At 45.1% G+C, this 14,981-nt stretch overlaps 1 protein-coding gene across 2 annotated transcripts in view; it reads left to right on the forward strand.

Moving 5' to 3' along the window:
• LOC134608846 (sodium- and chloride-dependent transporter XTRP3A-like) overlaps positions 1–14,645 on the forward strand; it is a 774,840-nt gene extending 760,195 nt beyond the window's left edge. For both annotated transcript variants that reach the window (XM_063452025.1, XM_063452026.1), the window contains one exon: positions 14,413–14,645. In XM_063452025.1, the coding sequence (XP_063308095.1) occupies positions 14,413–14,544 (132 nt within the window). In that variant the 3' untranslated portion in view covers positions 14,545–14,645. The remainder of the gene's footprint in view (positions 1–14,412) is intronic.
• The last annotated feature ends 336 nt before the right edge of the window (positions 14,646–14,981 follow it).

Below are 14,981 nucleotides of genomic sequence, written 5' to 3' on the forward strand. Positions count from 1 at the left end.
TACAAAACCAGAGTCTATAAAGTTCTCGGCTGCCCCAGAATCAACCAGGGTGTCTATGTTTTCAACTATACAACTCTCTCCCATATGTAAAGAAACAGGGAGAAGCAGTCGGTTAGGAGGCAAAGTAGGAGACTTAGAAATCACACCCAAGGCCAGTCCCCTATAAGGTCTTAGGTGCGAGAGTTTTCCGGGAGCAGAGGACACTCCTTTACCATATGGTCTCTCTTACCACAATATAGGCAGAGTCCCTCCCTTCTCCTATGTAATTTCTCAGTATCTGAGAGTTTGGCAACCCCTAATTGCATAGGTTCCTCTTCAGGTACTTTAACACTCTCCGGTATATTAACTCTGGGTTGAATAGGTGTAACAAAACGTCTATTCCTGTTCTTAGTATAGAGCCTGTCACGAATCCTATTATCTATATCGATGAGGTAGTCAATAAGGTCCTCTAAGGCAATAGGAAGCTCCTTAGCTGCTACCTCATCCAATATAGAGTCTGATAAACCTTCCATGAAGGCCGTAGTTAACCCATTATTGGTCCAATCGACCTGTGAGGCAAGGGTACGAAACTGTATAGCGTAATCAGCCACAGACCTAGAACCCTGTTTAACCCTCATTAATGCTCTAGCGGCATTCTTAGACCTTTTCATAGTATCAAAAGTTCTGCGAAAAGCTGTTAGGAAACTGTGAAAGTTATGCACCATAGGTCCATTAGCCTCCCAAATAGGGTTTGCCCATTCAAGTGCTTTGTCGGTAAGTTGGTGCATAAAGAACCCAACTTTAGACCTCTCTGTGGGAAATGAACGTGGATACATTTCAAAATGAAACTCTATTTGGTTAATGAACCCTCTGCATGTCTTAGAATCCCCTCCATACCTAGGAGGAGGCGTTAAATGTGCTGTAGCGTTAGGCATAGTCGATACTTCAGGAAGCAGGGGTGCAGGAGGGTTAGGTGCGGTTGCTGGAATGGTTCTAGCTAAGAGCGTCTGGAGAGCCTGAGCTATTTGATCCATACGGTGATCCTGCTCTACAAATCTAGCCTCATGGGTCACCATCTGTTGAGCTAAATCTGCGGGGTCCATGGCCCTATCGTAATGTAACGAGTATATACCCCTACACGCAGGATCCAGCCTAACAGAAGACAGTACAGAGGAGAGATACGTCTACCGGACCTTAGAGTGGCCGGACTCGACGTAATAGGATAAGACAGAGTCAGGAACGATCCGAGGTCAAGGGCACAAAGAGACAGCGTAAACGAAAACTAGCCGGGGACTGGTACACAGGGATCAGCAAGCCGGCAAACAGTACAGAAAAGGATAAAGCGAAAACGAAGTCAGAATACAAAGCCAAGGTCAAATACGGAGAAACACAACTGAACACAACAAGCACTAAAGGGAACTGTAGCAGAAACCACGATAGGGCAAGGAACTAAGGGAAAAGGGTAAGTATAAGTAGCCTTCAAACTAATGTGATTGGCTCCTGTCACTTCCACTCCCCCAACAGGTAAGTGTATGGGGTGATTGGCATGACAGGAGCCAATGGGAGCCTTTTTGCAATTTAGGCTCCCACTGTCTCTTTAAGAGCGCGCCCGAGATTCGCGGCGCGCTCTTAGCTGCAGGCGGGACACGTGACCGCTTCTCGCGGTCACTGCCCGCCTTCCTGTCAGAACAGTCGGACGAGCCGCGCGCGGCTCGTGCAGCCGCAGGACCGCGCGCGGCTTGAAGAGAGGACCGCGTCCGGCCCCCGGATAAGGTAAGTACCGCTACATTTGTAGAGTTGAGCGGACACCTGGATGTTCGGGTCCGCCGAGTTCAGCCGAACTTTGAAAAAAAATCTGGGTTTGTGCTCAAACTTGACCCCGAACCCCATTGAAGTCAATGGGGACACAAACTTTTGGGCACAAAAATGCCTCTAAAAAAGTCCTGGAAAGGGCTAGAGGGCTGCAAAAGGAAGTAAATGGGGGTAAGAGTAGGACAAGTGTCCTGCAAACAAATGTGGATAGGGAAATCACTTAAAATAACATAAAATACCTAAAAATAAAAAATACAGCTGGGCCATAAAATAGCACTAGATAGAATCTTTGATTGGAAGAACATAAATCAAAATCTAAAGCATGGCTGTCAGGAGGATCACCAGAATTATCCATTTGAGAGAGGGTTGGAGTGCAGGGTATTCTCTTTCATTGTTCAAACTGAGCTCAACTCCTGATGCATGGAGAAAAGACCTCTCTGCTATTGTGTACATAGTTTATACTACGTGACCCATAGGTTGAGGAGGCGGTGACCATAGCGCTGTAGGTGGAAGCGGCGGTAGAGGAGGAGGTAGCCAACACTGTTTTATATATATATATTTTTTTTTAAATTGGGGTAGCTCCCAAAATATTGGGACATATAAAAAAATAAACATTTGCGGCCTGCTGTGCATTTCTTGCAGTCTTGATGCATGGAGAAATGCTCAACTTCACAAGCCTCTGCTATTGTGTACATAGTTTATACTAAGTGACCCATAGGTTGAGGAGGCAGTGACCGTGGCTGTGTAGGTGGAAGTGGCGGTGGAGGAGGAGTAGGTAGCCAACACTGTTTTATATATATATATATATATATATATATATATATATATATATATATTGTAATTGGGGTAGCCCCAAAAATATTGGGACATATAAAAAAAGAAAACAGAGCGACTGACCCGTGCGTGCTGCAGCTGAAACTCCACTATCGCCTGCTGCTGCTCGCACAGTTTCATGAGGTGGTGAGTGGGAAGGCCGAAGTTACGCTGCAACGCAGAAAGGCGAGCAGCAGTAGCAGGGTGAGAACGCCAGCGCACACAGACGGCCTGCACTTTTTTTGCAGCAGCTCTGATCTATCTGGGTATACACCGTGGCAGTGTAGGTGGAAGCGGCGGATTCTTCCTCCTCCTCTTCCTCCTGTGCCACATCCTCTTCCATCATCGCCCGAAGCATTTTTTCAAGGAGACATAGAAGCGGGATAGTAAGGCTGAGAACAGCGTCATCGGCACTGGCCATGTTGGTGAAGTACTCGAAACAGTGTAAAATGGAACACAGGTCTCGCATGGAGGCTCACTCATTGGTGGTGAAGTGGTGCTGTTCCGCAGAGCGACTGACCCATGCGTGCTGCATCTGAAACTCCACTATCGCCTGCTGCGGCTCACACAGTCTCTCCAGCATGTGCAAGGTGGACTTCCACCTTGTGGGCACGTTGCATATGAGGCGGTGAGCGGGAAGGCCGAAGTTACGCTGCATCACTGACTGGCGAGCAGCAGCAGGGTGAGAACACCGAAAGAGGGCACAGACGGCCCGCAATTTCTTCAGCAGCTCCGATATATCTGGGTAGTTTTTAAGGAATTTCTACACCACCAAATTCAGCACATGCACCAGGCAAGGGATGTGCGTCAAACCAGCTAGGACCAGAGCTGCTACATGATTTCGCCCATTATCGCACACCACCAGGCCGGGCTTGAGGCTCAGTGGCAACAACCACTTATCGGTCTGTTGTTCCATGCCCGTCCACAGCTCCTGCGCAGTGTGGGGTTTTCCCCTCAAACATATGAGTTTTAAAACAGCCTGCTGTCATTTCCCCCTGGCTGTGCTGAAGTTGGTGGTGAAGGTGTTATGCTGCCTGGATGAGGTGGTGGTAGAGGAGGAGGAAGCAGAGTAGGAGGAGGAGGCAACAGGAGGCAAATCCTTGGTGGAGGAAGGACATGCGCCAAACTGCTATCCACCTCAGGCCCAGCCGCCACTAAATTTGCCCAGTGTGCAGTTAGGGAAATATAGCATCGCTGCCCATGATTACTGGTCCACGTATCTGTGGTTATGTGGACTGTGACAGACCCATACGTATGGACTAAAAATACTGTGTTCGTCTGTTTTGCCATTTGCATCAATTCCCCTATTCGTATGTCTGGATTAAGGGAATGCATTTGTTTGCCGACCGAAACTACCGAACGGACGGCCACCCAGGAGAGAAGTGTGCTGCTAGTTAACCTATTGATCCCAATTAGAACTTTGAGGTTAACAAACCACTTCTCAATTAAGACCGAAGACAGGGTGGTCGTCATTCGTATGTCGGCCACGAGGCGGCGGCAATTTTAACTATGCGAAAGCCCAGCGGTGTTCGATGATTATTTTATGGAACTCAAAACGGACACGTTTTCAACCGAACACTGCTGAAGCCATCGACCTCCCCTTCTCGATCGACAGAAGTATACGAATACCGGCCATTCGGGAGATTTAACAACACGAATGGACTTAACCCAGATAGCCGTCCCATGGAGTCGATCGCATACCGAAGAGCTATAACCGACTTTGACTCCACGGCGATTGAACTATGCGTATGGGATCTGAGCGCAATTCGCCAATAATATGCACTCAGATCCAGGCTATCTGGGGATGTGTTATACGAATGCAATATGTTCGGCAGTTATAAAGTTATAGATTTTAATGTGTTTTATAACTTTGAGTTAAAATGGCGATGTGCCTCTGCTCGGGGAGATAATTGAAATACTTCCCAATTATCTCCCGAGCAGAGGGGAGGAAACTGTGATGCATGTTAGGAATATTGTGGGGATGTAAGCCTGAAATGTCCCCATGTCCTTCTGTTATTCCAGTCTCCCATTTGGTCCCCTAGGGGAGTGTCCACCAAGTGGGAGGCCTGCATAAATACGGGCAGGTAGCCCACAGTAAACTCAGTTCGTGTTTTACCCTCAAAGCGGAGCTTGGTCTCGTTATTGGGGGATTTTATTACCGGCAACTAGAGACTGCTTATTGGGATCATGTGCCGCTTGGAACCTATTGCTGTTCGGCTGTAAGTGGCGATTCGTATGTTTGGAGCTCAACAAGGGAGAGAGCCATACAGGTACCGTTCGGGAGTTTGGAGTGTTCCCTAGCTGGCGGTTCGCATGGTTATACTGTATACGCTACCAGACCACATTATTGCGACCGGGGAGCATTCACTAAATGGCGGTTTGTGCATTTATTACCGGAGGTACCGTAACATGGACCTTGCCACTGATGGAGTTGCGCGGTGCACACTTGATTTTGTCTGCCAATTGGTTGTGCAGGGAAGGGATGGCTCACCTGGAAAAGTAGTGGCAGCTGTGTAGCGGAATGCAGTAAGCCTGTCCTATAACATGCCTGTGTGACTGTATTCGTTCTATTTTTTTGCCTGTGTTTAAATTGCATTTGAATATTTACTATGTGAATTGTATGTTATTCGGTAGTTTCCATCCGTACCATATGCTTATGGAAACTACCGAACTGAGGGACCACCCCAGAGAGAAGTGTGCCAGCAATTAAAGTTCACATTCCTTCTAAACCGCAAGTTAACCGGCTCATTAACATTGTATCTGGGTGGCCACCATTCGGCATGCGTACACGTGGCGGCGGCCATCTTACGCATGAAAATCTCAGCGGTGTTTGGTCGTCGAGTGTCTGGAACTCAAATCGGACACTCAAACAACCGAACACCGCTGAGACCTCCAGAGCTCCGTAACTGCCGAACGGAGAGTCCTAACAAATCCCCATTCGGTAGAGACAAAGTACCGAATGAGGGAACCAACATCTATGTGAATTTAAGTGTGGATGGCAATTATAAATGTATGTTTTAACTGCCGAACGGAGACCGACCGCAGGGCCCAATCTTATGGAACCCTTTTCGGATACCAACTCGTGTGCGGTCGGTCAAACTTCACCTCCCCGTAACTACCGAACTACTGGTCCGATCTGTGTGAATTTTGGATATTATAGTCATTGGATATTATAATATTAATGTTAGGGGATGGTTTAGGGGTACATCCAGGTTTGGGGTAAATTGCTGTGCAAGTTAAGGGGATTATGACTCAATCTGAGGGGAGGAGATGTGTGGGAGGTAACAAGCACTGTATTGGTTACTGTCCTAATTACTGTAAATCCCTCCCTTGCATGGGAGCAGGCTTTATAAGAAACCTTGGAATAAACGATTGTCAGTTCTACTCCTGAAACTGTGTGTCGTCCAGTTATTGGGAGTGCTGTGGGGATATTGCTGTACCTTTTTACCTGCTGGTAACTCTGCTGTGGATTTACTAATGACTTGTTCCTGAGCCTTCCTAGGATCCGAAGTGGAGAATAGCTGCGAGAAATCAGCTCTCCGCTACAAGCTGGGAACCACGTACTGTGGGACAGCCACCACCATCAGGTTTTTAAAACTTTCCGTCTCCACCAGACGGAATTTCAAAGGCCATGAATTTTGAAATGCTGGCATTCAGGGCCAGGGATCACATGTGGCTAGGGGGGTACTTCCTCTTTCTCTCCAGTGTTTGGGAGATGGACAGCTGAACGCTTCCATGGGACAGTGTGGAGATGCTTGGGGACGGTGGCGGACATAATGGCGTTGCTGCCACATCTTCTGTTTGCGGGGTGGCAGGTGCCACTGCCACTTCAGAAGTGGAGGAAGAGGCCGAGACAGCAGCAGAAGATGAAGCAGGAGGAGCCTGAGACCTTTCTTGGTTTTTGAGTTGCTTACTCCACTGCAGCTCGTGCTTTGCATGTAGATGCCTAGTCATGCAGGTTGTGCTCAGATTTAGCACGTTTATGCCTCACTTCAGGTTCTGTTTGCTTTGGTGTGCTTGGTCCCTCGGTGCTATGTTCAGTAGCAGGCGTACAGTCTAAGGGATGGCTGCTCCGCTTTTGCACCCTACTCCCTCTTATGCTGTGCTGGTGCCTCTGTGCGACCACTGCCTCTTCCTCCAAACTGCACATGTCACTTGCATGACCTTCATTCCATGTGGGGTCTAGGACCTCATCATCTTCCACATCATCTTCCACCCACTCCTCAAACCTACAATCCTTGCCGGTCTGCACAATGCAGGAAGCCACAGCAGTTGGCACCTGTGTTTCGGCGTCATCAGAGACGTGCTGCGGTGGTCCTTGCATGTCCACATCCTGACACCTAAGTGGTTGTGCATCAGTGCACTCAATCTCTTCCACTTCTGGGGCAGGGCTAGGTGGATGGTCCATGGAAACCTTGCCAGCAGAGTCTTTAAAAAAGTATAAGAGACTGCTGCATGACTTGTGGGTCAGACTGCTTGGCTGATTTGCATGGGGGTGAGGTGAAAAACAGATGGCCATGGGCTGCAGGTGCCAACTCTGAGCTTTCAGCAGGGGACCGGGTGGGAGAGAATGTGCAGGAACTGGAGGCACTGTCAGCCATCCAATCTACCATCGCCTGTACTTGTTCTGACCTCACCATTCGAAGAGCAGCATTCATGCCTACCATATAACGCTGAAGGTTCTGTCGCGTAATCGCACCTGAGGAAGGTGTTTCACTTGTGCGTGTAGCTGGCACAGATCAACCATGTCCTCTCCTTGCAACAGGAGCTCCAACAACACCAGCAACACCATGACCAGGGCCACGTCCCTTATTTGACGCTCTCCTCATTCTGCGTTCACCCACCAAAACTAACAGATGGTTTATATCAGGCGACAATGTTACCGCCAATAGTCAACAATTTTTTTTTTTTAGTTTATTGGACTGCAAGAAATTAACCGCAGGCCGCAAATGTACTATTTAGTAGAAAAATAATGGGGATTTGTCAAAGTGCATTGTAAACACAGTATTTGACGCTTCTTTTTAACTCTCAGATATGAAGTGCAGGGCCCAAATTTACTATTTAGCAATTTAGCACCAAAACAATTTTAATTTTTACAAGTGCGCTGTAACCGCAGTATTTGATGCTTCTATTTGACTCTCAGATATGAAGAGCATGCCCCAAATTAACTATTTAGCAGTTTAGCACCAAAACAATTAGAATTTTTACAAGTGCGCTGTAACCGCAGTGTTTGACGCTTCTATTTGACTCTCATTTGCACCCCACTAATGTTCTTTTTAGCACCCAAAAATTTTTATGTTTTAAAACTGCAATGTGACAGCAGTATTTGACGCTTCTATTTGCCACTTAGATATGAAGTGCACCCCACTAATGTACTTTTTAGCACCCAAAAAAATGTACGTTTTAAAACTGCAATGTGCCAGCAGTATTTGACGCTTGTATTTTACTCTCAGATATGAAGTGCACCCCACTGATGTATTCTTTTTCTAATCTGTCCCTGAAAGTGGCAGCATCCTCTACCTACACTAATAAGAGCTCATGTGCGTGCAACGCAACACGACTCCAGCTTATATAGAGCCTGGGTCACATGCTGCACTGGCCCATCACAGCCATGCCATTAGTAGGCTTTGCTGTGATGGCTTCTAAGGGCACACGAGTCAAACGCTTGTCAATTGGCTGCCCTGCAGCCTTTCAAAACGCGCCATTAAATTGCCGAACACTGAACTCCAACCCGAACATACAGGGAAATGTCTGTGTTCGGGTCCAGAGTCCAAAAAATGTAATGATCGGTACGAACCCGAACTTTACAGTCCGGGTTCACTCAACTCTATTCATGAGTGAAAATAAGGTCTAGAGTATTGCCTGCTACATACGTGGGGGAATTAGCCCACTGTGATAGCCCAAGGGAGGAGGTAATAGAAAATAGTTTTGAGGCTGCTAGGGTCAAGGGTGGGTTAATAAGAATGTTGAAGTCTCCGAGAATTACAGATGGAATGTTAGAAGAGAGGAAGTAAGGAAGCCAGGCAGCAAAGTCGTCAATGAAGAGAAGTGGTCAAGGCAGCAATGCTAGCAGAGATGGGTTTGAAAAGCCAGATTGAATGAATCTCAAATGATGAGAAAGAGAGGGAAGTGGGTGTGGGTAGAGGTTTGAATGAGCAGTGAGGTGAGAGCAGAAACCCTACACCACCACCTTTATTTTCTTGGGTTGTAGGAAAATTGAAGACCACCAAAGGATAAAGAGGCAGGGGTAGCAGTGTCAGAGGGAGAGAGCCATGTTTCAGTTAATGCTAGTAATTGTAGGGAACGAGAGCTGAAAAGATCATGCACAGCTGTGGATTTAATAATACTGCAAACAGAGCGTGCATTACAGAGGGCAGTGTGGAAGGAGAATTTAAAGGAAGATTAGCGTGAGATGGGTATGAGATTGGAGTGATTATTGGAGTTAGCACATGATGAGTTTGCAAGTGTGGGACCGGAGTTTAGATAGACATCACCAGCTGCTAGGAGTAGAAGGATAGAAAATAAGAAAAGATGGGAGCAGGATTTAAAGGTTTTGTGAGAGTGTTTATATTTTCTGGATTTAGAAGAAGACGGTGGAGATAAGCGGTGGAGATACCTCTAAAACCCTAACTGCTTCAACCTTCAAAATTCAAACCTTAATAGAGGGTAAATTGTAGGGATGTTCATGGGGAAAATATTTGTTTCGGTTCGGCATTCCGAAATACGGGACTTTGGAATTCGGAACTTCAGCACTTCGGTTCGTTACTTCGGCACTTTGGTACTTCGGCACTTCGGATGTTTTCTTGCAGCCGCTTAGTAGATAACTCCCTAATTCCCACGGTATTAGCGAGTTATCTATCAAAAGGCTGAAAGGCCTAAATTGGTCTTTCAGCCAAATTGACTAATACTAAGTACCCATTGACCCCCTCCCAGCAGCAGAGCTGGCATCTGGGCAGAGCGCTGTTAGCCTCTGCCCCCCCTTTTCCCCTGGTCCAGAGCCTGACTTACCATGGGTTACCCCAGGGGAAGAGCTGGCAGCAGGGCAGAGCGCCACTGGCCTCTGCCCCCCAAGCAACACCAGCAGTTTGCCTAGCTGCACCAGAGAGACCGAGAGTGCTGCGCTGTCCCACTACAAACTTGAACCTACGGGCCAGTACCATTCATTGTGGGGGGTTACTCTGCTTATTTTTCTTTGTGGGTGGGCTGCCCGACTAACCTAGGTACTGACCGGCAGAAGGTCAGGTACCTGTTTAGTCTTCCCCCCAAAGGGAAGATGTGTGACGAAGTGCCCTTCGCCACTTGTGCCTGGAGGGGACTACTGGCTAGTCTCCTGCCTTCCGACTATGGCCCCTGTGCTGATAGCTTTATTTCCCCCTGCAGAAAGGTTTATTTGTGTATTTCTGCATATTTCTGACTTTCAGTATGTGAGTAGTGCTACCCCAGATAGCTATGCCATGGAGCCTATTCGTGTAACAAAAGACTATGGAAAATACTTTGGCTCCATGGCAATTGAACTGTATGTATGTGATCTGAGCGCCATTCAGTAATAATGTGCACTCAGATCTAAGCTATCTGGGGATATGTTGCATGTATATGTTTTATGTAGTAATTGTAACATTGTGTAATTTTATGTCTTTTTGTAACCATGTGGTTAATGGAGTCTTGCCTCTGTCCTGGGAGATAATTTGATTACTTCCCAATTATCTCCAGGATAGAGAGGAGGGATTGTGATGTCACTGTGGGAGTGTTTAGTTTGTATTGTCTGTGATTGGCTGACATCCAATATGTGTCCCATTGTTCCATCAGGTACCCTAGGGGAGTGTCCACCTGGTGGACACTTGCATAAATACCAGGCAGGTAGCCCTCATTAAAGCAGACCTACTTGCACCTTTCTTGAAGCCTTGGCTCATGCTTGGGGGATGGGATAACTACACTCTGGGGATTGCTATAATCACATGCTCCCCAGATTCAGCTCTTGCAAGAGCTTGTTTTGTTCCTGGTTCCTGCTCTCTGGATTTAGGAGAGGTTCACCCACTGGAAGCTGGATCCTGGCCTTCGATCCAGGGTGGGTGAGAGACGGTGAGACCCCGGCGCAGCTGCATCGCTGGAAGTGGGGTCTGCAGTGCTGATGGTGTCGGTTGGAGTGCTCAGAGTCCTCAGCAAGCGCTAGGAGCATCGATTGGCGGAGGTACTCGGTCAGAGTGCCAGCGTTCCGTCACAGTTACCACCCACATGGTTTTGTGGCACAGCCAATCAAATACATTATAATACAGTTAAACACTCCCAGTTAGGACACACAAACCCTCCCTTCTGCCTGTGATATTATTATTGTACACAATGGCTCATGCTTGGGGGATGGGATAACTACACTCTGGGGATTGCTATAATCACATGCTCCCCAGATTCAGCTCTTGCAAGAGCTTGTTTTGTTCCTGGTTCCTGCTCTCTGGATTTAGGAGAGGTTCACCCACTGGAAGCTGGATCCTGGCCTTTGATCCAGGGTGGGTGAGAGACGGTGAGACCCCGGCGCAGCTGCATCGCTGGAAGTGGGGTCTGCAGTGCTGATGGTGTCGGTTGGAGTGCTCAGAGTCCTCAGCAAGCGCTAGGAGCATCGATTGGCGGAGGTACTCGGTCAGAGTGCCAGCGTTCCGTCACAGTTACCACCCACATGGTTTTGTGGCACAGCCAATCAAATACATTATAATACAGTTAAACACTCCCAGTTAGGACACACAAACCCTCCCTTCTGCCTGTGATATTATTATTGTACACAATGGCTCATGCTTGGGGGATGGGATAACTACACTCTGGGGATTGCTATAATCACATGCTCCCCAGATTCAGCTCTTGCAAGAGCTTGTTTTGTTCCTGGTTCCTGCTCTCTGGATTTAGGAGAGGTTCACCCACTGGAAGCTGGATCCTGGCCTTCGATCCAGGGTGGGTGAGAGACGGTGAGACCCCGGCGCAGCTGCATCGCTGGAAGTGGGGTCTGCAGTGCTGATGGTGTCGGTTGGAGTGCTCAGAGTCCTCAGCAAGCGCTAGGAGCATCGATTGGCGGAGGTACTCGGTCAGAGTGCCAGCGTTCCGTCACAGTTACCACCCACATGGTTTTGTGGCACAGCCAATCAAATACATTATAATACAGTTAAACACTCCCAGTTAGGACACACAAACCCTCCCTTCTGCCTGTGATATTATTATTGTACACAATGGGTTAACTTAATTATCACAGGCAGGAAAATAAACAGTTCCATACACTATTCATAACTCCTAAAATATTCATACAATCTCCATAAGTCCATAGTTACATATTTTGAATCAGCATACTCCAAATACAAACATACACAAAAATCAGACAATTCCCTCCAGTGGTTAAAAAGTTAGGTGAAAGTCCTTTTTGACCGACCGCAAGCATGGCTTTCCTGCCCAAAAGAGTTCCATAGATTTGGGCTGTGCTGTCAGTCTATTTTACACTGAAAAATAACTAAGTACCATTCGAATGCATGAACGGGGCACCGTTCGTGCAAATAGCTTAGTATAACTGTGCATTCGAATCGTCGAATGCACTTCGATTTTAGCTGAAGCGTCAAAGTGGAGGAGAACGTAAGGGTCAGCGGTGTTCGTGCAAATGTGTAGCCGATTTTAGTTCCATGGATTTGACGGCACACACCGCTGACCGCGTTCGACTAAATAAACACGGCCGTCACCACGTGTTCGACTGTACGAACGGTGGCCAAGCAGTGGTCGGCAATTAACCTGCGGTTACCCACCAGCCTGGGAGGTAAATTGCCTGCACACTACCACTTGCGTGTGGTCCGCCTGTTCAGTAATTGGTTCGGTAAGCCCCATTTACTGAACCAAGTGGGAAAAAGCCACAAACAAAGTATTTTACCAGTCTGGGGATTCTGGGGACACAGTTTTAAAGGGGTCATGTTCCAATTCTCACTATGTCCAAATAATGTGCTTAAAGGGCCAGCACCAGTCCCATAAAAGTCATAGTCACAGGGCAAGAGGCTGGCAAGCATGTCTCTCCAGGACCAAGTGGCAAAGGGTACTTCGTCACAAGAGATATGCCAATATCACTGTTAATTGACCATTTACCTTCTATAAATATACATTTTTGGCATAGTTATTCTATAACAAATTTGGATGTTTTCTTTTAGGGAAATTCCATGATTTCATTAGAAAAACTACAATCTAAATACAATCTACCTGATAACGCAAGAACATATTATATAGAAATTAGCGAAAAAATGAAAGAGAAATTTAATGTTAGGAAAGTGGATAAAAACTATAAAATTCTGAAAATTTCAAAATTAGAAAAGTTAATTTTACATGACCCAGGACGAAAAGGGATATTATCCATATGCGACTCAATACACAATGTTAAGCCATCATCTAAATTAAGACACTTGCTGTCATGAGAGAGCGAGCTAGGTACACAATACAGTTTGGATGAATGGTTTGAATTTTTTACAGTTCTCAAAGGCTAATCTCCTTTATTGATGGTACCTGGCTCCCTCTTTATTACATAACATAAACAACAGATACTCTGACCGGTGTTGGAGGGATTGCGGAGGTGTAGGTACCAGAACTCATATCTGGTGGTTCTGCCCAAAATTGTTTAAATATTGGAAGGAAATACATAGACTAATAATGAAAGTAGACTCATCCATTAGTACCTTAACATCGGAACCAGCACTATTTAAGTAATTCCCGGAATCTATTATAAAAATTGATAGAATCATCATAGGCCACATCCTAATGGCGGCTACCTTGTGTTTACCACGATATTGGAAATAGGCTAATACTCCACCACTTAAAGAAGTTTTGAATCTAATTTTAGCAAATAAAATGCTCAAAATGTCATATTGCCAAAACTCAGTCTTATTTATGCAACTTCAACACAGTTGGGATATATGGGAAAACTGCTTATAAAAAACAACTAATATTTATAATTTAAATTTACTGTCATGATTATGTGATGCAAAACAAAATGTCAATGTAATAGTATGTTCATTTTCTTTATTATGGATGGATGCCCCTTCCTTTTTCCCAAGTTCCCCTCTCCCTCCCTCACTCGAAAAGTATGTTTTATTATTCATTATTTTTGTTGTAAAAACATTTAAAACTTCATTAAATAAGTTTGAAAAGAAATGGGGAAATTGCAGGAAATAAATGGAAAAAATTCCAAAAAAAGCTTTTGTCACAAATGTGTTGTATCGCAGAAAAGTCTTGGTCTTTAAGGGACTAAATATATCCCACATTTCATTCCTAACAGCATAGAGAAAGAATGGGTAGGGTAAATGTCTTCTTCCTCCCAGTAACATATAGGGAAACTAAAGACCCCCCGAAGTAGTTCATCCTACTGACAATTAATTTACAAATTCAACTGAGGATATATATCAGAATTATTTCAGGTAGAGACTCTCAATTTTGCAGCCCACTTCAGCAGCACCTCTATGCTGCGTTATAATAGTGTCAGCCCTGTTCAAACAGTAAAAAGCCAAATTGGAACTTTCTATTTGTTCACATATCCACATTTTCCAGCTTTATCTAAAACTTTGTGACTAACAATCATATAATATCCATTAAATTAATTTGCACATGGTTGTGATAGACTTACATGGATATGATTAGGGTACACAAATTTCCCAACAACAATAAAACTTAGAATATGAAGATTATGCATACAGATCCATTGCTGAAATTAATATTATGCTGACATGTTTCAATATAAAATGTTGTATTTAAAAGAAAAATGTTTAATTATGTTTTTAAACTCACCTTGAGTTTTCATAATTGCAGGGGCAACTGGTCACAAAGAATTATCCAACTCATGCATTGGTTATCATTGGACTTCTTGTTGGAGTGTCTATTTCTTGTATATTTTTTGGAGTGCTAATACATTTCATCAACAAGAGGTTAAGAGGAACCTAAACCATATTTTGTATATTGCGTAAATATATATTCTATATATGAATGCGAGTAAATCATAGACATGCATTTGTTTGAATTTATTTTGCTATTCTTTTATCAGAGTATACAGCAGTAAAATAAATAAAAAAAATTGAGTATAAAACCTACATTGATGCAGTTTTTTTCTTTCTGCCCCCCACAAGGCATCTTCATCTGTCTATGCATGTGTCTCTCTTAGGTCCTCTTTTGTTCTTTTGTATCTTTGTGTATCCCTTTTCCCATATTAAGTATTGTTGCTCTTATTTAATCCTTTTTAAAAATGTTTATTGAGAGAACAGAGTCACAAATCTCCACAACAGGAAATATTACAAAATGGAACACACAGACTGCTGGAAAGTATACATGCAGGTGTACAATGCAATATACAGAGCACTTTTTATAAAGTAAAAGTCAAACAA

Source organism: Pelobates fuscus, chromosome 4, assembly GCF_036172605.1.
Source record: "Pelobates fuscus isolate aPelFus1 chromosome 4, aPelFus1.pri, whole genome shotgun sequence".
NCBI lineage: Eukaryota > Metazoa > Chordata > Amphibia > Anura > Pelobatidae > Pelobates > Pelobates fuscus.